Source organism: Colletotrichum fioriniae (genome assembly GCF_027942845.1).
Source record: "Colletotrichum fioriniae strain IMI 355084 chromosome Unknown scaffold_13, whole genome shotgun sequence".
NCBI lineage: Eukaryota > Fungi > Ascomycota > Sordariomycetes > Glomerellales > Glomerellaceae > Colletotrichum > Colletotrichum fioriniae.
This window is the reverse complement of record NW_027076849.1, coordinates 653,011-677,897: the sequence shown is the minus strand read 5'-3', so window position 1 is coordinate 677,897 and position 24,887 is coordinate 653,011. Positions and strand designations below refer to the sequence as shown.

General features: G+C 50.7%; 7 protein-coding genes across 7 annotated transcripts; 2 read left to right on the top strand and 5 right to left on the bottom strand.

The window, feature by feature from the left end:
* Positions 1–1,425: 1,425 nt before the first annotated feature.
* On the top strand, positions 1,426–1,897 carry N0V96_009934 (uncharacterized protein; the record flags this gene model as incomplete). Its single annotated transcript, XM_065758788.1, has 2 exons — positions 1,426–1,432; positions 1,503–1,897. 2 exons carry the CDS (start codon positions 1,426–1,428, stop codon positions 1,895–1,897), a joined length of 402 nt encoding a protein of 133 aa, XP_065612555.1.
* A 312-nt stretch (positions 1,898–2,209) lies between these two features.
* Positions 2,210–3,064, bottom strand: N0V96_009933 (uncharacterized protein; the record flags this gene model as incomplete). The annotated part of the gene is made up of 2 exons (XM_053197371.1): positions 2,210–2,277; positions 2,344–3,064. 2 exons carry the CDS (start codon positions 3,062–3,064, stop codon positions 2,210–2,212), a joined length of 789 nt encoding a protein of 262 aa, XP_053045249.1.
* Positions 3,065–3,954: 890 nt separating this feature from the next.
* Positions 3,955–4,899, bottom strand: N0V96_009932 (uncharacterized protein; the record flags this gene model as incomplete). Its single annotated transcript, XM_065758787.1, has 1 exon — positions 3,955–4,899. One exon carries the CDS (start codon positions 4,897–4,899, stop codon positions 3,955–3,957), a length of 945 nt encoding a protein of 314 aa, XP_065612554.1.
* A 3,855-nt stretch (positions 4,900–8,754) lies between these two features.
* N0V96_009931 (uncharacterized protein) lies at positions 8,755–10,155 on the top strand (the record flags this gene model as incomplete). Its single annotated transcript, XM_065758786.1, has 3 exons — positions 8,755–9,100; positions 9,167–9,336; positions 9,391–10,155. The coding sequence occupies 3 exons, from the start codon at positions 8,755–8,757 to the stop codon at positions 10,153–10,155; spliced, it is 1,281 nt and encodes a 426-aa protein (XP_065612553.1).
* A 4,299-nt stretch (positions 10,156–14,454) lies between these two features.
* N0V96_009930 (uncharacterized protein) lies at positions 14,455–15,381 on the bottom strand (the record flags this gene model as incomplete). Its single annotated transcript, XM_053197374.2, has 1 exon — positions 14,455–15,381. The coding sequence occupies one exon, from the start codon at positions 15,379–15,381 to the stop codon at positions 14,455–14,457; it is 927 nt and encodes a 308-aa protein (XP_053045252.1).
* Positions 15,382–16,637: 1,256 nt separating this feature from the next.
* N0V96_009929 (uncharacterized protein) lies at positions 16,638–17,744 on the bottom strand (the record flags this gene model as incomplete). Its single annotated transcript, XM_053197375.1, has 1 exon — positions 16,638–17,744. The coding sequence occupies one exon, from the start codon at positions 17,742–17,744 to the stop codon at positions 16,638–16,640; it is 1,107 nt and encodes a 368-aa protein (XP_053045253.1).
* A 2,637-nt stretch (positions 17,745–20,381) lies between these two features.
* N0V96_009928 (uncharacterized protein) lies at positions 20,382–22,465 on the bottom strand (the record flags this gene model as incomplete). The annotated part of the gene is made up of 4 exons (XM_053197376.1): positions 20,382–20,555; positions 20,614–21,516; positions 21,565–21,970; positions 22,035–22,465. The coding sequence occupies 4 exons, from the start codon at positions 22,463–22,465 to the stop codon at positions 20,382–20,384; spliced, it is 1,914 nt and encodes a 637-aa protein (XP_053045254.1).
* Positions 22,466–24,887: the final 2,422 nt, after the last annotated feature.

Genomic DNA, 24,887 nt, shown 5'->3' with positions numbered 1-24,887 from the left:
GAAGACCCTCTCTGTAGAGTCTCAAAGTGATATCTGACCCCAAATCTTCCTACACTTGCTCACTCCACGCTTGTCTAACCTCTGTTGCACTGCACTTTTCCATCGCCGTTCACCTGAAGGTTCGAGCATGAGAAGCATGTGCTATCCTTCGCTCCCGCATCGCGGCACCGTCTGTTGAAGTCATTCCCATCGATCTTCCATTTCTTGATCATATTTTGAAGCTAGTGCTGTTAGCTTGGCCCAGTCGAATCTATGTACTTCCTCAAGGTTCGGCTTACGTATTGTCCATCCTTACGAGGGCCAGGGCTGTGCGCAAACCAGTCTGTTTTAGAACTCGCCAGATGCTCAGATGGACCTTGATTAAGTTAGCCTATTATATTCGACTGAGCAACATTCATGTCGTAGCACTTACCCCAGACGTAACCATAGCAGGGCTTCGCGGCGACCTTCGCTGTCGCGGCGTGGTCAACGGGGCCGTTAGACCATTGCTGGCAAGCACAGTAGTCGTGGGAGTCTGCCACGGCACCAGAACTGTTTCTTGTCAGTAATGGCCTTGGACAAGATTCAGGATATCCTACATCAACGCAACAGCTGCAACAGCTATTTGGAAGCGCATCTTGTGATATTTGATAGGTTGATAAGAATAAGGCCAGAAAGTACACAATGAACCAGAAACCAAGAAGTATTGAACTCTTCGGGCCAGAGAGAGCAAGATTCAATTGTTCAATATAGTCAGCGACCAGATTGACCATCAACGGCGTGGGGATGCCCTCTTGGTATATGTATTTAGACACATTGACTCGGTAACAACCCGACGGAGACTTATTTCCCGTAGTGCTAGAGAGAGTATTGGTTCGACGGCTTGACCGACCCGTGAGTTAATTGCATCGGCTATTCGGAAAGGGAGTATAGAAACTAGTAAACTTTGACGAGTCCCGTTTTCTGTATTTTCTCAACTTTAAGTATGATCATTAATCTTTTCACATTATGCCATTGCTTCTCATGGGCCCCAGAGTTCATATCATCGCTTTTTAATATACTATTTAGCTTTGATGGGCTCTGCGGATAGCTCCTTACTGACTAGTTGGTGAACAAAGTTTTCGTGTGCGAAGGCGCCCGGTCCAGCAAATTTCTTGAAGTTGATTAAATCTGGGTACGTGCGCTGTTGAGCCTCTGTAACGCGGCTTTTCATGCCACCTTGATTGACGCATATAACACCATGAACCTGCGCTTGAGGCTTGAATGAGCTACTGGTCTGTATCATTCTTTTTTATCTTCACGTTTGGAAAGAACTCAACTCCAACATGAAGGCTTCCGCTCTTTTCTTCATTCCACTCTTTGGCCTTGCGCTTGCCGCGCCTGCAACTCCCCAGGATCAATGCAGTGTTGAAACTAACAACGTCTTCCAACAAATTTCCAGCCCAGATGGATCGTATGTGGACTCTTGTCTTTGTATTAATGAGATATCATGCTGACAATCATCTTTGACAGGGGCGTTCAAGTAAAGGGATGCGACATTGCCATTCCGCAATCCTCAATCGAGGCCAATGGCCTTGACAAGCGAGCGATGCATGGTACACTCCAGGTTATGTGGACTATCACACTCTCAACTGCACAAGATATCATTGTTCGCGCACTTGTAAACATGGTCAATGACCAAGTCACCCTGTTCACAGAGATGGCAGGCATGGGCGTCACTGTCGATAACGTCGCTCGGCTCTCCGGCAATCAAGTCGCCTTTGAGGTGAATGCCGCAGGAAGATGGGGCGACACTGCTGCCAGGTTTGTCTATGACTTCGGCGTAGGAACCATCATCACCTTTATTAGAGAAGGTGCTCGGGATCCAAGAGGATACAATTTGCCAGTCGACACCCAGTACTGCTACACCAGACCGTGAGTTTTGTCCACTCTTAATTGTGATACTATATTCTGACTCTAGTATAGCGCATAAGCCGTTATTTACAGTAACCGAGATGTCCTGACTAGCTGTATTATATCTCTTGGATAGATCGCTCTACCGGGAAATAACACAGCATTGTGAGGACGGACTGCGGTGGTGGTTAGTGAAAGCATGGTCCAATGCATTACATGAACAGGGAGCCACGTCGGTTTCTTGTGGGCAATGAAATGGTTGAAATTAGTCTATTGTAGGCGAGGTGAAGACTTTTGGGCTTCCGATAGGGTTCAAAGATACTTGATCTAGGATGAACTAAGGGAGAAGACCCAAGCGCGCCCCGGAAGGAAGATTCTTCGAGTTGTATTGCAACACATTCTTGACTGAGCGTGAAGAATTTAGGTTATCTTATTTCACGTCCTTATATAGAGGCGGATGAGATAACTTACCTTCGCTCCAGCTGAAAGGCTCGACCTTGGACACGGCAATCTCCCACCAAAGCCGCAAACACCACGTCGCGACCAACCCATCTCTGATGTCTTGGCTCAACGGGACAACGATCTGTAGCTTATGAATCCCCTCCTCGCTCGTCTCATGTGCGAGAACCGCCTTGTCGCTCCCGTCGCGCCATTCTTGCCGTCCGCTACCCCGCGTCTTGATGTTGAAGAGCATCTCCTTGGCTTCAAGATCGGCCCCTTCTCTCGCTCGCGTCGCCCTCCAAGCCCGGTAACCCGATCCACCCAGCCGTCGGTGTGTCTTGATACCCACATGTCCCACGTTTCCGCGAGAAACCGAGTTCAGGTGGTACGGGAAGGGGGGCTCAGTGACTGTTGGGTCCCGCTTGAGGTCGAAAATGTGCTTCTTTCGTGATGCTACCTGAGGACCGGATGTGGCAGAGGAAGAGTCCCGTACGCTGTTTTCATAGCGGTAAAATGAGACTGATGTGTTGGACTCTCGCAGGTGTCCGATTGGGTAAGTGAGTTCGTATAATGGCGGTGATGACGCTGAGGCAGTGTTGAAGATGGTTGTTCCGGCGAGGAGGAGGGTTCCGGCGGGAATGAGGCCGTCGCTTGTAGTCGGGACTCCTTCAGAGTAAGAAGGAGGAACGTCGGCTACGGGATCACCCCCTGAGTATGGAGGCGTGGCTTTCTCGCTTTTGTCGCCAAACATATTGTCACTGGTCGCAAGGTGGTGTCGTAGCCAGATGACATTAGTGGGAATGGAACTAAATGCAAGGTGGTTGCGGTAGACTTATGCGTCGCTAAAGATTGAATCGGTGTTGGTTTCAATGTACGGTGGTTATGGCCGTTGAAAGGATTCACAGAGGTGACATACGTCAGGCTAGAATGACAATATCCGACAGAGTAAGATGAAGATCCCCAAAGGCGATGGGCCCTTCGAGGTCGGGAAATTATAAGCTTGAAATATGTGGTCCGGGACGGTTGGGATTCCCGTCTTGGCTCTACGAGCTGTAACAGCGCCACAGTTTTCGTTGTATGATCTTCGCGAACTCAGTATTCTGCAACGGACACGAACAGAAAACTTCCAATAATTAGGCACACTGCAAGTTGCGCCACACTATATGACGTGTGAGAGGCCAAAGTTGTGAACTGTTCACAGGGGCGGTGTACGGTCTAGTGGGGTTGTCTAGAGACTGCGCCCTGGCCTCTGAGCGCCTACCGTCTTGGCAGTGATGATGATGACTGCAGCCTGCAAGGGACTAGCCGGGTTGGGGAAAAGATTGGCGAGACTTTGAGAAGGAATTGATCTTTTGTCAACTGCTCCATTTTGGAACGGGGGCTTTTCAAGAGTTCACAAAAGAAACCCTTGAAACATAAGGTCAGATGATTTAGACAACAGTCGAAAGCGTTTCAACCTTCGTGGGTCCCTTGCAACGCTTCAGAATGCGACATCGCGGCGGCCGCTCACCACACCTATCCGGAGGTCAAGTTTGGGCAGAGTGGAAGTCCTTTTTATTGAGTATTTACATGTATTAATACAAGGCTTAACTGAAAGCCTAACAGCTCAGGTCCCACTCTATTGTCTTTCGAGTTCCTTGATCAATAGTTCTCGGCCTTCAAAACGGCCTCCAGGCGCGGAATATCAAACTGTTCCAATGTTAGCTCAACGGTCCAAGGGTATCGGATTATTGATGGCCCACCACGACTTACCTCGATGCCGGCTTTGGTATCCCAAATCGTTACCTCTCTAGAAAAGAGCATGTACGATAGATTCTCGTCCAGGTTGAGCGCCGCATTATCCAATTTTGTCTGCGAAGCTCGAAGTTGTGTGATGGCCGACCCGCTGTCATTGAGCCACAATTTGATGACAGTATTGATGATCGGCATGTCCGCTCCACCAAAGTAAGGCCTGACGTCGGCGCCTGGAATAGGGACGTGGATACTGGCGTTGTAAATCGTTCCGGCAGGCAAGGGCTTGATGAGCGCATCCGCCAGATTCCTCGCAAACGTCTCGTTCGATGTGGCATTCTTCGTAGCCATGGCCCAGAAGAAGGCGACCGGAGGCTCATTGCCGGGTTTAGCTGGAGGTTTCGGGGTACCCGTAGTGATGTTGGTCAGGAAAGTCTCAGTCGCGATCATGGACATGGCAACTGGAAAGTCGTTGAAGTTGGCTCCATCCGGACCGATCACCGTCTCGGTGTAGTTCGTGGAGGGTGGACCCAAAAAGGACGTCGGCGAGCTACTATATAGCTCGGCGATGTCGTCGCGGCCGACGTAGACTTGGTTCGCTACGCTGTTGTTGGCACCGAAGACTCCATCAAAGACATGGCTTTGGATGTAGGCAGCCGGGAAGGAATCGTCTCGAGGTGCATTCCATGACTTCTGCCCGTGAACTAGTGTATGGTAGTACAGATACTCCTTGTGCGTGAGACCAGAGCGGCGACGAACTACGGCGAGTTGCTTCGGGAGAGACTGCGCCCGAGTGGAGCTGATTTGACTCGCAACTAGGCCAAACAGGAGGCCGATGGATGAGAAGTGAACCATCTTAGCAACTCCGAAGAACGAGATTAATGGTTGGATTGATGATGTGATATCGAATCAAGAAGAAAGAAGAGCACTGGCGGATTCGAATCTCAAGTAGTCACAATTAAGGTCGAGCTTAAGTTGCTGAACCCCTCAGTCCATGGCTCATCCCTCCCGGTGGGGCCGGGCTGCCGAGGCCATAAGATCACCACCTGCCCTGAATAAAAGCAATTATTTGTATACTACGATTCTTATGACCCATACAGGGCAGTTCAGTTCCTGGGTTTCTAACAGAAGCCTCGCTACCAAATTGATCAGTAACCATATGGATACTGCTTAGGAGCGAGAGTCCGGCAGCATTACTCGGGTTCCGGGAAGTGGGTGGAATGACATTGCATCGCGACTAAACTTAATTAACTCCTGCACGTATTCGATCTAGTGTATCATTGAGCATAATCCCGTCCGCCAGTAAGAGCGAAGCTTTCGGGAACGTATGTTCTGCAGTATAAATACGCTTAATTATTCGGATTGCCACCCCTGTTGAGACGAGAGCCAGGGGAGCTCTAACCTCTTGGCTCGCCAGCCCGCTCCTTACCAACGTGTTCACCGCTTTGTCAGCGGGAGCTGCTCCTTATGAGCTGGGCGTCTTATCAACCGCATCTCACATAAAAACCGGGACGATTATCCTGGATTTTTACAGCTCGTGTTGCAATCCCTCTTCCTGTGATCTGGTGATAGCACATGAACCAAGCCACATGAGCCACATGATGAAGTCGGACGTTCTCTGAATGCGTGTACTTTCTTCGCGCGTTGAAGCCCGTGGGATTGCTGTACGGATTGCGTTGGCAGCAGAAATGAGAAGCTCGAGATCGAGCTGGCCGTCCGCATCTTCTGGGTGTATGATCATGTTAAGAAACAGAGCAATCGCTGCATTGGTGGCGTAAAACATCAGAAGCCTAGGGACTTTGTTAGTTGCTAGACATCCACCCACGAAATGATACTGGATGCGTGGATGGATTTAATGCTACTAGAGGGAGCCGGAGGGAATGTGACGACTGACCAGAAGCCTTCATTAGAGAAGGTTTTCATACACACTCGCAAACATCGAAGCGTCGATCTGCCGGCTTCCATTGATAAGTCATAGCTCGAGTGAATAACCCTGTGGAGATCTTGACCCCCGTCGCCAATTATCGTGTGTGCATCATATCGTCTTACTGTAGTATGAACGTAGATCATCAGGTACCAATACTCTAGAAGCAGGTGAAAATATCGTCGTAAATGAGGCGGTTTTGTTTCAGGCGTGATTAGAAGAGTATTTGACGAGACTGAGAGAGCTGGCCGGAAGTCCACCGGAACCGACAAACGCCAGCATTCAATTTCGTCATCTAGCTCCCGGATTGAAATCAAGAGTCGATTGTCCTTGTCTCTCTGTGCCTGTACTGAGTAAAGCAGCCGATATACTTTCTCTTTGAGATACCCTAATTGAGCGTCTCCAGAAAAGTGTGGTGTAAGATCCGTATCGCTTGATGCATCTGGAGGGTGGAGATGCTCATCAAGACCACGTAAGTGAATGTAAGAGTTCTGGTAAGCCTCTGGAATTGTGAGATCACAGTAGATGTCAGCAAGAAGTGGAGGCTGTCCTGTCCGTAGGGACAAGTCTTTATCCGACATGTAGCAAACCCAGAAGAGATTCCTAATATGGCGTTCTCTTCTCTCGGATAGCGGGACCTCTGTCATAAGGGCTTTCGAGGGCTGATAAAGATGCCCACCGAGTGCACCGACTGTACGGCAAGCTGCTGGTAGCAGCGAATCGGCTTCTTGCCAATAACCGCATAGGAGACGTTGCACATGCTTGACTTTAGATTTAGCGTGCCGATCATTGCATGAACTACTGCGAGCCAATGTCTAGGATCAACTCACCAGTAACAGGGTCGTTTGTAACGTTGTAAGGCTTGCATATCCGCCAAGTTGACTGAGAAGATAGCTGGCTCTGGCTGCGCTCTCAATGTCGTCTAGCCTCAGTGAGCCAGGCTGAGCGTCCGGCAGGAAAGTTATGAGACTGACGACTCCGAAGACGCAGGCCCGGGCAGCCAGGCGAACTGGAGAAGGTGAAATATTTTCGGGATCTCCATAAGCCTCGTTAATTGTCTCTTCGAAGAGAACTTTGTCAATGAGTGGAAACCTTAAGCGGAAAGATGACTTGAAGTACGAAAACAGAAGCTCTCTCAAAGAAGCCTGGTCTGGCAGTTGACAAAGATCTGACGACAGTTGCGCATGTTTCCTTGCGAAAGGTGATGGCTTTGCAGTAAATATTTGAAGTTTACTCCAATCGATGGTCTGACCAGTCTTGGAGGAGATCCATCGGCGACCATCTTCCGAAAATGCGTGAATGCCTCTGAAGAACCAGTTAGGACCGACATAGCTGCCGGGTCGGGACCCATCTACCGATGGTGTTGTGTGAGTGTCATCAACAATGGCGGGGGTTTGAGAAAAGACCAGTGGGGATAGAGATTGCTCGGAATAAGCAGCAGAGTTCTGAGTAGTTGCTGGGATTGGACTCTGGACAGACGCTGAGTATGAGGTCTCTTCAGATACGGATATGGCTGGAGTTGGTTGACCTTGATCAGGGGTGTCTAGCTGAGTTGGGTGCTGCGAATTCGCCTTGGCTAGCGCATCTTCGAGCTGCTGTATGCGATTGTTGAGGCCTTGGACGTCGCTCAAAGTTACCCTAAGGGAAAGAGCCGTCACTGTTCAGCAACGAAGTTTTACAGAGGACTTTCTGCTCTGAAGAGTGAATAAGAGTTACTGACTTGGCTTTCTTCTTCCTTCGTGGCGCGTCGCGGTGAAAGGTGCATTCGGAATCATGATGGCTGCACCAGTCGCACGGAGAGCCCTCTGCAGGGATAAGACATTGTATCTGAGGTAACAAAGCACAAGGGTTAGCAACCGAATTTGTTCTCCTAATAAAATACAGTCAACTCTAACAGCCGCACCTTTCTACGATAGCAGATATCGCATGCTCGCTTTGGTGGCATTGTGGCACTGATCAGCACCCCATGGGAGCTGCTACTACTGCTAAAGCTGCCGGGGCTTGTTGATGCATGACAGCGACGATTGAAGACACGGAGCAAACTCAGCTCCGTCGGCGGCCGCGCCCCAGCTTATGAGAGATCTGATATCCTGACTAAGCGGGGATAATTAGGAATTTGGTTCCGATGACATAAGGTTTTTCTTCCATCCTGCAGAGAGAAGTTGGGCACTAGACCGAAATAGGAGAGGCATGATTTAAGAGATGGGACGGGATGGGATGGTGTCCTTGTTTTCACGATTAAAGCTCTGGGAAAGTTATCATTTGCTAGAAAGAATAGGGATCAGAGGCATCTGCATGTTATAAGTCGCCGGTTAGAACTGGAAACTCCCGTTGACTAAAAGCATTACTGAGTCGAGAGACAAGTTGCTAGACCAGAGTCCAGTTGCAGAGAACTGTGTAGCATTCCAAGGCACGGACACGGAACCTGATTTACCTCCGTTGCCTCGACCCACGCACTCACGGACTAATCAACTAGGGCCCAGAGCTCCCTGTTCGGAACCTCAACGATTCCGTACCCAATTGCTCGCAACGTACGGAGTAGAGCTTCAGGAATGTTTTCACCTCCCCCAGTCTTCCCGTGGATATTAGATAATTGCTCCTGCTCACCGTTCATCTGAAGTCACGCCACGCCAAGGTCAATATGGCTATCCGTACATTATCTGATGCGGCCCTGCCCGGGCCTCGAGCTATCAAGCTTTCTCCGGTTTCTACCCAGTCAACTATTTAGTCCTCCCATCCTTATCTGATCCTCGAATCTGAGACTTTGGGCAACTCACCTGTGAGCGATGACGCAAACCCAGGCTCTTCCCGATGAGGAGGCCTTCCGGCCCGGCGAGCAGACGCCGCTTCTCGGCAACGGAGCAGACCAAGGAGATGGCTCGGTCTCCGAAACTCACCGGGTGGATCCCCGAATAGCGCGCCGGCTTTACCTCTCGCACTTCCTCTCGACTTGGAACTCTCGGATGTTCGAATTCGGCGCCGTGCTGTATCTGGCGACTATCTTTCCGGGCACACTGCTGCCTATGTCGCTGTATGCACTTGCCAGAGGTTTATCGGCGCTCATCTTCGCGCCCACCGTTGGACAGTACATTGATAACAACGACCGGTTGAAAGTGGTCCGCTCATCGATTGGTGAGTCTCGACGGATGTAGATCGACAACTAATCGGACTGTCGAGTGTTGACATATGTCTGCCCAGTCTTCCAACGGCTCGCAGTATCAGCATCATGCGTCCTATTTTATGTCATCTTCATCGGACTACCGCTGGGTAATTATGGACGTCCGGCTCTGCTTGCGCTCCTCTCATTCATGGCTTGTGTCGAAAAGCTGTACTCCATTGTGAATATGGTTTCAGTCGAGAAAGACTGGGTGAGTTTGGCCTGATTCCTACTAGGCAACTCCACGACTCTAATCGGTACCTAGGTAATCGTCATCGCCAAGGGTGACATCGAAGCTCTAGCAGTTCTCAATGCGCAGATGCGCCGGATCGATCTCCTCTGCAAGCTACTTGGGCCACTTTTCATCGCTCTTATTGACGGATTCTCCACAAAGGCAGCGATCATCGTCAACTTTTCCGTGAACACCGCTTCTGTTGCTGCCGAGTACTATGCCATTGCGAAGATCTATAACGAGGACACTGATTTGCAGGAACCCAAGTCTAAGCCAACGTCTACCTCCGAAATAACACCAGCATCGGTGAATCCTGGCAAAAGAGTCCTGGGCCATATTAGGAGGTCCGCGTCCGACTTCAAATTCTACTTTAGCCATCGCGCATTCTTGCCGTCGTTTGCCTGCTCTCTATTGTATCTCACGGTACTGAGCTTTGGGGGCCAGATGGTCACGTACTTGGTCGCATCAGGCTTCAACACAACATATATCGGCATCGCAAGAACGATTAGTGTCGTCTTCGAGGTGCTGGCGACTTGGGTCGCGCCTTGGCTCGTTGGTCGGATCGGACAAGTACGCGCTGGTCTCTGGATGAGTAATTGTCAGGTTCTTCCCCTGATAGGTGGTTTGGTGGCTTTCTGGGTCTTTATACCGAACCCCTTGATCTCGGCATCTAGCCTCGTGATCGGAGTCATCGTTAGCCGTCTTGGTCTTCGTGGCTTTGACCTGTGTACTCAAATCATCGTCCAAGAGGTGAGGAAATTCTGGCCGATGGAAAGTCTTTGGCGTGAAAGTATCTAACATGAGAATGCAGGAAGTCGAAGCCGAGAGCCGTGGCAGATTCTCGACAGTTGAGGCAGCCTGGCAAAATGCATTTGAGCTGCTTTCATACATGGCGACGATAATCTTCTTTCGGCCTTCGCAGTTCAACTGGCCAGCACTGGTTTCTGTTGCGGCTGTGACCTCTGCAAGTTTGGCGTACACGCTCTTCGTATGGAAGAGGAGAGGGCATCTGATTCATTTTGAAAAGTTTGGGCTGTAGTCTTGACTTCATTTACCGTCTTTGCATGATAGGGAGAGGTTTGATGAGTAATTTTAATCGAAGCTGAGGGAATCGAGTAGTGTCATTGATACCATAAATTTTTAATCGTTCTACATGCTTGAAATCCCGGATGTTTGCCTGGATTGCGATTCCAGTCTTTACTGATCATTCCTTACTCTTGATGCCGCAGTAGAATTACACAGCCCCTTTGGGCTTCTCAGACATAGATCCCATAATTTCTTCTCTTGCACGGAGACATTAAACAGGGCAAAGAACGGGTCCTGCAAGAGATTGAGTGCAGGATTGACCGACCTTGCCGATACAACTCCCGGAGGTACAGTCTTTGATGATTCCGTTCTGGGAGCAGACACCAAATGCCGCGCAGACACCAGCCTATTCCATGTTAGTAAGCAAACTCACAACTCATCACTGGTAGAATCCTGAACGGGAACCACGCACAGAAATGGGCATGGCGAAGGCCAGCGCAACAGCAGCAAGGGCGATGACACGCATCTTAGGCGGCTATCGGATTCGACTTCAAATTGAGCTTTGAAAACGAAGGTGGACGATGACAGGTTGGTGAGTTTCCGGAGCGAGAGACGAGTTGAGAAGATTTGATGAGACTACAGTGAGGAGATGCTCATCAACTCATAGGGACACAACGTTGTCTTAAATACTATTTAAACTGGCCGCATGCTGTTAGGATGATTTGCATTGTTCCTACAGACAGCCCAACTCGGCCGAAAGTTGCTCTTTCCGTAGAGCTCGTACCGAGAAACAACGGCAATGAGTCAAATTGTAAGACCCGAGTTGCTTGGCTAGTCATGAAATCAAGGTCTTTAGGTTTCTCGCCAAGATCGTACAAAATCATGATATGTGGGTTTCATCTCAAGTCGCGTAGAATCATAAGCTGCTTGACGCTACCGGATCTTGGACTCGCGCGTAAAGTCGGACCTGAAATAGGATAATGCCGTCCTCAACGATCGTTCCAAGCGAGCCCATTAGCCACGGGAGGCTGGTAAGCAAGTACTCTCTGTCTTGCTTGTAAGCAATGACACTCATCCCATACGTCAAGTTTCCGGTAATGGACAGCAGAAGGAAAAGCGGCGCAAGACCTGCAAAAGTTTAAGCTCATATCAAAATCACTTTCGTAGGCAGAACAACTGACCTTCACAGGACTTTCCCCTATAATTCTTAATAATTTGAGGAATCCGGGCACTGCACTCTCATGTCAGTCGGTGCAGCATTTTGCAACATGATCATCACATACCACAAATAGCAGATCGCACCGATGACTCCCAATGCTGAACCAACCGATTCAGAAATACCTGGCAATTCTGTAACGCTCACGGCTCCGGGAGGATTCTCCCCGCCAAGCAACCTAAGCTGGCGAAGCACGAACCATCCAGAGATCCCCAGGATAGCGACCATGACAAGGCATGCCGCATTAAACCGCCAGTCGTGCAGAGTGCGTAAAGTGCTAATGTCGGTTTCCTCATCCTTGTCCACAACTTGAGTCGAGCTGGGAGAGGCAACTTGGTAGTGGCCTGTTGAGTTCACATCTTCAGAAGAGTCTGCGGGTTCAAGCAGAGGTCGTCGCTCGGGAGATTGCGATCTTGGAGTGCCGGGCTGTACGAGGTTTTGAATCCGGCGTTTGGAGTTGTAGTACAGGCACTGGCAAATGAGTGTAGAGTCCGAAAAGCAAAGATATGTTGTCACAGCTATGCTTGCGGGCGCGATGCCGTTCGCCAAACCGCCTGTATCGTGGAAGATGAGTATATGTAATCTGCGCATGCACCTGACAGACTGCCCGGAAGAACATATCCCGAGATGAGGTTGGTTGGGCTCATGCTTATGGTCTTACCTAGCAAATTGGTAACATCTCCCAAAAGCCATATGAACAGGAATGCCATAGATAAGCTGTCTGCGCTCTTCAACTTATAGTTCGCGGCAAGCTGGGGAATCTAGGAACTGTTACTATATTATCTCACGACTATCGTGAACAGCGAGATACCAAGAGGCAGAGAAAGGCAGCCATGCTGATACTGCCGAGTATCTCGGATGCGTCATCCCGCGAGACAGAGCCCTGCGATAGCGACGCAGGTTGTCCCACATTGACGGCGGCCATGGTAATGAAAGAGAGGCGCTAGGTTAAAATCAGATCAGCAAATACATCGGTGTACATCGAAGTGAAGAGTACACATACCAAAATAATATCAACCCAAAGAGAGGCGAGCTGGGAGAGTGTCGCGTGCAGCAGCAGCAGGACGCATAGTTATCAATGACGATAACAAAACTATTCCGTTATCTTCCGCTGAGTCATCTCGTGTGACTGGGTTCAGACGGCGGCGCTTTGAGCGGGCATTGGCATGCGGGTAACTCGGTTAGGCTTTATGCGCTTTAGTGGGCGCGTAGTTGGTCACAGGGTCCAAATAGCGGTGTCTCATGCGCTTATCCTCTGCGTCCGCGCCCGACAACTATTGAGGGTCTTTGTTGATGGGACCATGTCGAGTTCTCCTTTTCGAAACCAGGCAAAGTAGGCTTCTGTCTTTCCAACCCAAACGTTACTAACATTTACTGGTCAGCTTGCTGTGTGAATTGTACATCTGAGAATGCTTGATTGTTAAATCTCTAGAAGATTGGCAAGATATAGAAGAGCCACTGAGTGAGGTGTCACATGCATAGTGTGTACAAAGGATCCGCCCCAGGGAAGTTGATAAACGACTAGGAGCTCAAAGTGGAGAGACCAGGCGTGCCAGACTCTTGGTAACGACCTAGTTCCATGGATAAGTCGTCCCCTGAGCTCTTCTAGCTTGAACCTCCGCCTCAGACTGATCGTATAACTCGTAGTATTGTGATAGAAGCTCTATCAATTTCCCTGTGGTTTCGGATGCTGCGAGGTCCATAGTTCTGGCGCGACCACTTTCGGCGTAGTTATCTCCCTTATCCTGCAGGCTGGAGGCGAGCAGTAACACCTTTTCGGGTGAATCTCTCCAATAAGACTATGGTAGTCGTGAATCAGCTTAAGCTTCCTTTATCAAAGTGATACATCAATATTAAATACTGAGAATTTTAGAATACTCACATCTGCTTGTAACGCAATGAATGGCGCTGCTCTGACTAGCTCCCAGTCTTTCCTCGGTCTGTAAGATGTTGTAGAAATGCCATGAGCCCTACAGAGCACATCTCTAGCCCTAGCTTCCTCCTTTTCAGATCCAAGAGGGGCGTTGAGAAACTCTTGATAGATGTTACTGAACTTGCTGTCGTTGGCTAGATGAATTGCCTCAGCGAGAGCTTTCTGGGTGTCTGCTAATGGCACCTGCTCCCAAGCAAACTCAGAGATCGCCACATCGAAATTCCTCACGGTAATTCCAGCCTCGGCGCCTGCCTTGTTTCGCAAAATGTCCTAGACGACCATGTGTTCTGTCAGCTGCCTAGAGCAGTAGGTATACGCCAGAAGTGGAGGAGGACTTGACCAACTTTGAGCTCACGATGCTGGTCATCGAAAACGTCTTTCTGTTCCTTACTGAAGTCATGCACAGCCATTTCGGCACTGTTCTGCAAACGTAAAAGCCGTTAAAAGCTGGCTTGCCTCCAAATCAACAAGGTCCAATTGAGGTATTGAATTCCAGAAGTATTCCGTTCGAGAATGAAAAGGATCATAAACGCCTCGAGCGGGGAAGTGAGACCTTATGAGCCCAAGTGTTGTTGTTTGAAGCTAGTTCTCGACTGAGCCATCGCTCAAGGCACTATGACGTACTCTGCACTGACATGATCTTATTTCGCGGCACAGATGGTTTAGCGAAAGCTAGATACGAAATATCGAGCAATTGGCAACGTGGTGTTGTTTTTAGACTGAACCCTTCATACGACGGTTCTCCTCATCAGGTTATTTAAAAGTCGCAGACTGGAGTCACTATATGAAGATTTCTGCAACAAGCTCTCACTCCATCCGATCGAGTCACGCTTGCCAATCAACTTATCAAATGGGAATGCCTTCGTCAGGATATGGGTATCGAGACTCAATTACTGCGCAAATCTAAGTATCATCTGGGAGGCTATGACAACAAAGTGACATCTCCAACTACAGGTCTGTGGTCGCTAATGAGCATCCCATTGACAAGGTTGTTCTGGATCTCGTATCGCTGGACCGAGTACTTCTTTGCATCTTTAGGCCCAAGCCAGATAAAGTCGATGCGGCTTCCCTGCTTGGTCGTATCGAAGGTGGTGTAGGTCAACTGATTGGGGCCGATGCGCTGTTCGGGTGTAGCCATGTTATACAACTCCTCCATGAAACCCGTTCCTGTCAATGCCTTGTACCCATCACCGTTGGGGTCAGAGTTGAAGTCGCCGGTGAGTGAGACGCCTAGAGGACCATATGTTGTCTGCACAGCTTGAATCTTGGACACAGCGACCTTGATTCCCTCGCTTCGAGCTTGGGAGCTGACGTTATCCAAGTGCGTGTTGGCGTGGATGAACTTCTTTCCACTGGCGGTATGCTCGAAGACAGCAATGGTAACGATGCGCTTACTGCCGGCTCCCCAGCCAGATGAGACGGTATCGGGTGTCGGTGAGAGCCACTTCGTCTCCTCGTGGAGCAGCTTGAGAGCGTCGGTGCGGTAGAAGATGGGGTTATACTCGCCGCTCTTCTTGCCGTCGTCGCGGGCGACACCGACGTGGGCCCAGCCGGAGCCGAGTCCGTCCTGGATGTCGTTGAGCTGGTTATCGAGAACTTCTTGAAGGCCGATAACGGTGACGGCGCCCGAGGGTGCATTGTTGCCTATGCTCTTGATTGCGTCGATGACATGGGGCTGACGGCAGCGGTCCTTGGAGATTCCGCAGAGGAGGTCCCACCACGGCTTTTCGCCGGATTCGCGGGAGCCGGCGTCGTATCGGATGTTGAACGAGGCAACACGGATGGGGAGACCCTGAGCCAGAGCTACTCTGGCCAGGAGAATGGGTGCGAGAAGGGTCTTGATCTGCATCTTGAAGCAAGAAACGAATGACTGGGGCTAAAGCATAAAGACTCGGTGCTCACCAAAAATCTCGAATGACAACACCAACGACGCGCCTCTTATATATCTTACTGATGTTTCCTTGTCCATCGCGAGAAAGACGGCCGAAGCTACATAGCACAGCCCAATCAGGCAGTTGAATACAAGATTGACAGGGGTCCCCTCCAAAACGTCAACGTCCCGCGGGGTGCAGTGCCCCTCGCGAGCGCCAAATTGACACGTGGGTAGCATCCACGCTGAATTTGATCTTGAGACGCGGATAATTATGCGAATAAGGATCAATAGCCGCTGCTTGCCCAGAGGAGCGATATCATATTGGGCGGGATCTACCAGATACATGCCCCTCCCTTGCAACGAGAGGGGTCGCAAGTAACCTTAATGGCAAGCCTATTAAGAGCCGAGCCACACGGCCTGCTACGCCAGTCTGGTATTGATAGTGGCCGTCTCAGAGTCTTCTTTTTTAGGAGCGCTGAGAGTAGAAATAGATGCCTACAAGAAAAAACCGGACGAACTACTACACTAGCAATACAGGACTCATTACACACAATTCAACCAAACTCAAAGTATGAGGCCGACCTTAGGCTCCGGGGGAAGTGAAAAATCATAAATCTCACCTGGGTTGACCGCAGGCTTGATGTCTTGCAGCCTCTCCAAAGTCCCGCTCCTAATATATTGCCTGGACGTCTTTCTGCGGTGTGAGTACTACGAAGAGCCTGCTGGAACCTCAACGACGACAGACTATGGTCCTCAACTGGGCATGCCAGTTTGTCTTTAAGGGCTTGCGGGAGCCAGGTGTTTATGAATGATTCCATCTGTTCGTCCGCGAACTTGTCTTGCCAGTTGCTATTTCATAGGCGTCAATGGTGCACGCAAGCTATTATTCTCTGTAATCTGAGCCCTATGGCTGACTTTTATGTGATCGTCTGATGGAGAGCTAGAATATTGTTGAAGTCCTGTAGGTTCTCGAGCCAGTCGATGGTGTACGAGGTCGTTGGACGGCCCCCCAATATCAGCAGCAGTTGATCAAGGGCCGTCTGTAAGCCGGACCTATCTCCGCAGAACACATCTTCCAAGCTTCTGAAGCGCGGTGTGATAATTAACCAGATATTCATATCTTGGGCATCTTGATTTCCACCTATCCCTGTGTTGCTTGCAGCTGGCCCCACACTTCGATACGTTCCACCACAATGTGGCCAAGAAGTTGGTCGATTCAATGCTTTGAAGCGTCAAGACTTGAAGTATAACTCGGAGACAGTACCTTGGCTCTGCTTCCTTGGTTGCAGTTCAAAATGAAACTCTTTGGAAGAGTCCGAAAGCTTCCATCTTGCAAGCAGCTGTCCATTCTCCACCAGAATCTGACGTAGCAATTCACCCCTATTCTCTTCAAAGTCAGACCATTCATCCTTCTTGCGCAAGTATGACTCCATGACCATCAGTGCCTCTCTAATCCACTGCTCGGCCCTGCTGTCATCAATCCTACCCGCAGCAACTAGCCGACGCTCAACCTTTTCCACCTGTTGTCCATTGCCGACATCAAAAGCAGAACACATCACTCCAAGAAGGATGTGTGACCGTATTCCATAGTCCAAGTTTTTTATACCGACGCCTTCTATCTCCTTCACCGCAATGGCCGCTAGGAATGCAACCTCTTCCTCGCTCCCCACCTCCGGCTCCCACCCTCTGCTGCGCGCCTGTTCACCCACCCCGCCGTCCGGCCACCCACACCAGCTGACCTCGCTTTCGCGCGTACCATCAAGGTCCGGTTCAAGAAACGGCATGTTGACAGTCTCCCACCGCTCGCGCGAGTAGTATGCTTCCCAAGCGCACATGTCGAAACGTCCCTGCGCGACGGAGATACTAAATTCGTTGTGGTTCCATACCTCCCTCGACGGCTTGCCGGGGCATCCTATGTTCATGTACTTGAGCCAGAAGCGAGCTTGGGTCTCCGAGTACGGCTGAACGCTTGGATGGTTCTCTCGCAAGCGTGCGATTGTCTGCTCAAGAGTAGTGAGGGCTATCTGGGTGATGGTATTGACGGGAAGTGATGGCTGTCGTCGATGAGTGCGCGCGACGTTATGTGCCCAGCGTGGAAGCTTGGTTAGGTGGCAATTGCCCTTCTGTCGTGGCTGCGCGAGCGGATCACTTGCGTCAGGCAGATCTTGCAAGTCGGGAAGGCGGTAGAAGCGAGCTGAGGTTAGCTGTGCGAGAAGGGCAGATGAGTAGTACTTTCGCCAGGCATTCTCGTCGAGTAGCTCATGGTGTTCTGCGTAGAATCTGTCAAAGTCATCTGCCGACGCGAAATCGCCTTCTCCCTGGTCTGAGGAGCGGTACATGGCGGCTGCTAGTTGAGCGAGATAGAATATGTCCAGAGTTCTCCCTATCGTTAGCTCATACCTCTCAACCACATACTCTCTTGTAATCAGTAACCTTACCGGTTGAATCTGAATTCTCCCTGGCCGAACGACCAACCGCGTGTGTGAAGTTGCTCTACAACATTGGACACGCCTTTGCCATCCCACAATGCTTCATCCAAATAAACGAATGCTATTCGCAGTAGTGAACCATGGCTATTAACTGGCGCCTCCCGGCCTTCGACACTCTCGCGGAATTCGTCGGCACTCATGGCTCATGATCTCATCAAATCACCTCGAATTCAAGAGGTGTAGACTTGACCAATTCTATGCGGCAATCCTCCCAGTTTCTGCGGGGCGCTGGCAAGCTGCAAGACTTCCTCGCCTTACGTAAGTTCACGCCAGGATTAGAAGTGACAGCCTGTGGTCAGGAAAAGCAGCTGGTGATCCCGTGTATGAAGGAGGTAGTTTTTAAGGAGGTCTTAAGGGAAACTTAGTGTCACGCTCAAATAGTAATGCCATTGAGAAGCAGGATGAAATTGAAGAAGGCAACTTTCCGTTCTAGCAATCAATAAACAACACCAGGCTATACGGACGTCTAAAAAGACATTCGTCCGGTATCTCCGACACATCAGCTTACGAGGCAGCTTGATATGGGGAGATTACGGCTCCCGGAACTTGGAATTCTGATGTGTCTTGATCACTCTCCCTATTCAAGGTAGGCTACTTTGTAAATGAAGTTGATCCAGCCTGGAATAGATGGCCCGGGTCAATCTAGACAACTACTTCATATTTGCAGAAGTCAAACGTTATCTGAGACTCGGACGCGATGAAGGTCGTCATCAAACTGTTCTACAAGCCTTTGTGCAATTTTGCTATTGTGTTTTGAACATAGCGAAAAAGAAATGTGATCTGCAATTAGCCGCTTTTTGGCTATGTTCAACTCACCTCGTTGTCCTGCGACCCCGGTACTGGGCTCCGTGACGTTGCCTCATTAGGCATCTCGGAGGGTGCGCTAGTCGAGTTTGTCTCTGAATGGAACAAGTACCAAAGCATTTGGGCTTCACACTGTTGCATTGTCGCGGCTGCTTGTGTCGGGTAAATGTTCGAACGCGAGCTCGCGAGGCCTTCGGGACTGAGCCGGAAGTAGCGCTCGTTGATGATCAGAGGACCTAAAACAGTCAAGAACCGGAGCCCACCACAAAGTGAATGCCAAGGAGCGAGTTCTCCAAACCAAAGCTTGATACCTAGCACAATGAGAAACACCTCAGGTCTCCTCGTCTGCCTCACAATCTTTCGAGGAGCTCTGGGGGCGACCCTGATTGCCTCGCACTATAGCGGGCAACTCTACACACTGAACTTATCGTCAACAAATCAACTCACTATTGCGAGTACAGTCAGCTCTGGGAACCGCATGCCAGCATGGCTTGACTTTGACCCCGCGTCGAAGATTGTCTATATCCCGGATGAAGTACAATGGGGCCAGCCACTTCTGATTAGCTTCTCTGTTGCAGCTGATGGAAGCTTGACATCGAAGGCGCAAGCTCAAACAGCCGGAGGCGAGCTTCATAGTACGCTCTATGGATCTGGCAATGGCTACATCGCAACAACACAATAGTATGATGACTAGATCATTTCTTACGAGACATAGCCTTCACTAATGATGTTGTAGCGATGCATCGACAATTTCCACCTATGGACTGCCGTTGGGCGGCTCAGGTCAGCCCTTGCAGAAAATGACATTCACGATGTCTCAACCAGGACCAGTGCCGTCCCGACAGGACAAACCTCACCCTCACTCTGTCTTCACAGATCCCACCGGAAGATACCTTCTTTCCGCGGACCTGGGAGCCGATCTTATCCGTGTCTTCAGTATTGGATCGTCTGGCATTCTGACTCAATGCACGTCGTTCTCGACTGGTCCCGGAGACGGACCCCGTCATGGAGTGTTCAGGATGAAGGGCAATACGACCTTTCTGTTCACCGTCAATGAGTTATCCAACTCCCTGACGTCTTGGTCGATAACTTACCCGGCAACCGGTTGCCTTATTCTTACGAAGAAGCAGACCTTGTCTACATTTCCTCCCGGAAAGGATGCCCCGGCTGGTTCAAAGGCGGCCGAAGTTCACGTCAAGGACAACTTTGTGTACACCTCGAACAGGAATGACCAATCTTTTGGGACACAGGAAGATTCCATCACGGCTTACTCGATCGACCCCTCCACAGGTCTGGTCACATATCTTGAGACAACAAGTGCTTACTCGTTCTTCCCTCGAACCTTCTCAATCAATAACGCCGGAACAATGGTTGCCATCGGTGGACAGACAAGTGCCAACGTCGCGGTTGTGGAAAGAAACGTCACTTCGGGTAGACTTGGGAAGCTTCTTGCAACTCTCAAGGTTGGCAATCCAGGGACTGTGAATCAAGAGGATGGACTCAGCGCTGTCATCTGGAACGATTGAGTCTAGCATGCAGTCGGACAGAGCAAGGTCAACGCACACAACATATGATTCCGTTCATTACTTGTATTATCATGAGATCTAAGAGTCTAGTATCCTCATTCAATATCATCATAAGTGGTATCTCCAAGTTCAAGTCGCTTCTTCGAAAACGCTTCAATCATTTCGCTTTGCAAAGTCGGTTGGCATAGTCAACAACACTCCAATCCTCACTGCCCGGTGTAGACCAAGAGAAGAAGACGCCGTTCGGATCCCACTTCTTCTTGATTGACGCCAACTTAGGGTAGATCGGACCCCAAAAGGCGTCTTGCCAGTTCTTCATGAAGGCATAGTTCTAATCACGACCATTAGTACCCATTGCGTTGTGTAAGGTAGGGTGACGACGAGCTTACCTCATTCACGTATGCAAGGCCATTGGGACCAGCCTGCTTAAACTTCTCAGTGATGGTGTTGACCATGAGATCATTGAGCGCCAGCTTCGTCGCCCACGTCGCGTCCAGGGCCTGCGGCAAGATAGCCATAGTCCGCATGGTGGCACCTCTCCATTTAGGATGCGTTGCGCTCTCAGACTTCTTCTCATTGCTTCCTGGATCAAAGAAGTGGCTGATGACGATGCCAAACTGGTTCGGGGCCGGTGCCAGCGCAAGCTGGATGGCCTCAGCGATGGCCGGCTGGTTGCTCGCCATGTCATCGTGGGTGAAGACCCAGCCACCCGTCAAACCATTCTGGGCCGCGCGCTCGGGTTCGAAGATGTCGTGAAAGAGAGTGTAGTAGTTAGGATACTCCTTGACTCCAAAGTCGTAGGGGATCTTTTCGGTATCGAGGTAGGTGAGGAGCGGCTGGACGACGGCTGTGAGCTGCTTGGCGGTCTTGTTCATTCCCATGATTGGCTGCACGTGCAGTGCTGGTCCGATCGCTGGCGGGTATAGCTCATAAATGCCGTACAGTCCGTTGTCAACCATTTGGTTTCCGAGCGCATTGAGCTTGTTGACTGCTTTTGTGACTTGTTCGAAGTTCGCACCTGTGGTGGCGTTGACGTTCAAGAAGAGTGCTGCTCCAGGAATGGTGTCGGGGTATGTCTTGAGAGTGACAGATAAGACAACCGCGTAGTTGCCTGGGCCGCCTCCCCTCAGAGCATAGTATAGATCAGAGTTCGAGTTGGCGTTGGCGGTGACAAAGTCTCCGGCTGCGGTGAGAACTTCAAAAGAGAGCGCCTGGTCGGCGCCGAAGCCATAGTTGCCGCTCAAGGGGCCGTGACCACCACCTCCCATGAAACCACCCGCAACTCCCACAGTCTTGAAAGTTGTTAGTTCAATAAGGAAGATGGGCCAATATAAACTTACCTCGCATTCGCCGGTGACCACATTCTGCGGTGGGTTTCTGGCATGAGCTGCGCTCGAGATTTCGTAACCTTGAACTCCGGCACCGATAGTCATGGCAGGCCCCTTGTAGTCTCCCGGACCTTTGTATGAATCAACAAAGGAGATGTCCTTGAAGTTGTGAGTGTTGATAGCCAAGGATCCAGCACCTGCACTTCTTCCCTCAAAATCGTGGCCCGTGTTGCGAATGACGAGCCGCAAGTTGTTCGACTTTGCAAAGTCCACGCCGGCCTTGACCTGAGCTTTCGTCTTGGCGATGATAACGAACTCTGGGTAGTTGCCAAGAGCACAAGTCTTTGTGGGGTCTGTAGTAAGTTCGCAAGTGTTGTTGCTTCCCCACGTCCACAGCTGCGACGCAGGCTGAGAGATTCTGATAGTTCACTGTTAGCTCTGGACTTGATTCTCGACAACCCCGTGCCAGAGTTGAGCCTTACTGCCATCTCTCATCCGTCCACTTTGCAGTGGCCTCGGCGCACTTGGCAGCATCGTAAGTCGCGATACCACGATACGTGTTGTAGCAGACTGCAGCAGGTGGAATGTGTTGAAGGAGAGCTCCTCCCACGGTTTGATTCAGTTTACTCCAAGCATCGGCCTTGGGCCAGCAGCTGTCGGCAGGAGAACACCTGCACTCGTACTTTTTGCCATTCTCCTCATACGCGACGAGCTTGGGCGTTGAAATCGCACTGACAACCCAGGAAAGGCACGCCAGAAGCACAACGTTGGCCATCGAAGTCCGTGTCATCTTGCTGGAAGACTTCTGTGATTCCGTCCGATCGTTGTCGTCGTTACTGTTGCTGCTATCGACTAATGGTCGCTGGCCTGCTTCGAGAGCAAGCTGCTCTAAGGTCGTGCTCCTCTTGGACATTTTGTATTCGGATTCGAGCTTGACCCTAGTTTTCTCGGTGTGTTCGCCGAGCTGCAAGACACCAGCGCGAAGCTCTCTCCCTCGCTGTGTGAGAGACGAATATCACCTAGCTGCATGGCCTGCGTTGTACTGCAGCGAAGCTAGTGGTTAGTCTCGTGGGAGGGAGGATCGGTAGTGAGATCTAAGTTGTTTCTCCGAGTGAAAGAAAGCGACAATAAGTCCCACCCCCGAACCTCAAGCTCTCAAGTTCTCAGTAGCCGAGCAGTCAAACGGGTGGTGGGGAAGGGTACGGTGTCAGCAAGGAGGGGTCTTGGTATTAGCCGCCATCTGCTTGCTGTGTCAGCCACATCTGCGGCACGGGAGAGTTAAAGGAGGAAGAAAACTGTCGCGACAAGTAAATCGAAGCGATGACTGAGTGTGGATAGCTAGCGCATATAGTAGCATCGACGGCGTGGTGCGAGTTAAGATCATGCGATTAGTCGGGGTCTAGTTCCATGACTTGGAGCAACGCCAGTGGCTGTGGCAACGTGCCGATAGACGTTGGGGTAACAATTAGCGTTCAATGGCGGATACTTGCAATTCTGCCAATGGACATTAACCCGTAGAATGCGAGCTTCTCGTCTCTACAGGCAGGCGTCAGAGTCAAACTCTCCAGATATCTTTTCGTCAAAATATTGTTTAAACAAGGGGTATACACTACGACGAGGGAAAGAAGCGCGGATCGTGAACGCAGGGGTTGAGCGAGACTCAGTCAAACTTCAGTCAGTTACGAAAGTTGTGGGGGTAAGACACGGGCAAATCCCGGATTTCACAAACGTCAGCGCGGCTCCAACGAAGCTTCAGAGAAGCTTCAAGTCTGTATCCATACAGTGGGACTTCCGGCAGGCAAACCTCTCAATCTATGTAAGTTGCGCGGGAGCTGGGGGTCGCATCATCCGAAGTCCCCTCCCAAATTTGGGTTGATAACTGGACAGGCACACGTCCCCATGTCCTGGTACAGCATGCCGAGCCGCTCGGCACAACCTCTTCCATGTTAGCGGCGCCAACCACCGCACGGCACAATGCCGACTCGGAGGGGCAAGAAGGTCGGCAGACCCTTGACAGCGCAGCATTGCAGCATGCTTCGAGAAGCTCTTGAGTCGAGAAGCTTAATCGCTGTACTCAACTCTGAACAGCGACCCGTGAAGACACAAGAATACGATATTGTTGTTATCTGCCCAATTTCGAATATCCATGTTTTGCGGTTCGAGGATCGACATTACGGGCGTCAATAGAGTGTTGGACGGCCTTTGTTAGTTAGAGCGTTGGAGCGGGCCGAGTCATTTCATGCCACCTAGCGCAAGTGCGACGAGTCCAACGGCTGACGGACAAAGAATTAAGAACACAACAAAGAAAGAGCGGGAGGGCTTATGGCGGGAACGCGTTTCTCGAGGGATGGTCCGCAGCCTGAACCGGAACGACAAACTAGCCACTTCAGCTGACTCTGATGACCCTAAAGGCTTGCCGTACGGCCTCATGTTCGCATCGTATTAGTCTAACGGCCGAAGAGGATGCAGCGGAGAGGCCGAGGCAAGTGACGCCGAAGGCTGAAGTCAAGCCTTCGGCCGGTACGGTTGAGAATCAAGCTCGAATAGACTTCGCCAAGAAAATTCGGGTTCGGGTCATAATCCTGACTCGGGGTTCCGAATAGATAGCTGGGCTAATATGGAGCAAATGAGAGATCGGGCCCAACATGGGACAAGGCGCCCTAGAAAACGCTGTGGCTGACGAAGGGAAGATCTGAATCTTACGTCCGTATACTAGACTATCCGTAGACCTCGATATAGTCATCCAAGACTCCATAGCTCCGCTGCTCCGCTATCAACGCCGCTGCTGTTGCCACCACATCGACGTCGGCGGCGGGGTCAGGCGAGCTACCTCTCATGTGGATGCCTGCTGCAAAGCGTGGGGTAGACTCTAGAGTAGGCGGCGACAGCAACCTTGACATTCGGAAGTCGTAACTCGACGAATAAAGTCACGGTCCGGATACCCGTCCCTTGCTGGCGGAGGGAGCTAGGAACCTCCCGACGAGGTTCTTGCATGCAGCACCTTTCCCCGCCGGCATCATGAGCTGAGATGCGAGGTCGAGATGGACTAGACTCACGACCCACGTTCCGGGAGTCACAGGCTGTCATGCCCTCTAGGCTTCGGCGCAAGTAGACATCTGCCTACAGTACCTAGCCATAAGGACTGCTACTCGGCGGCGCCAAGGCCGACGCGGTTCAAATATTGGGCAAAGGAACGCCGGTTGTCTTTGGGCATGCCGAAATTCTCATGCCGACGGCCTAGATCACCATCGCATGGGTACGTTAGGTGAGAGTTTAGGCAGCGTTTCAACAACGCGGTTGCCGGCTCACGACTGCCCATGATCGAGTGCTGTTGA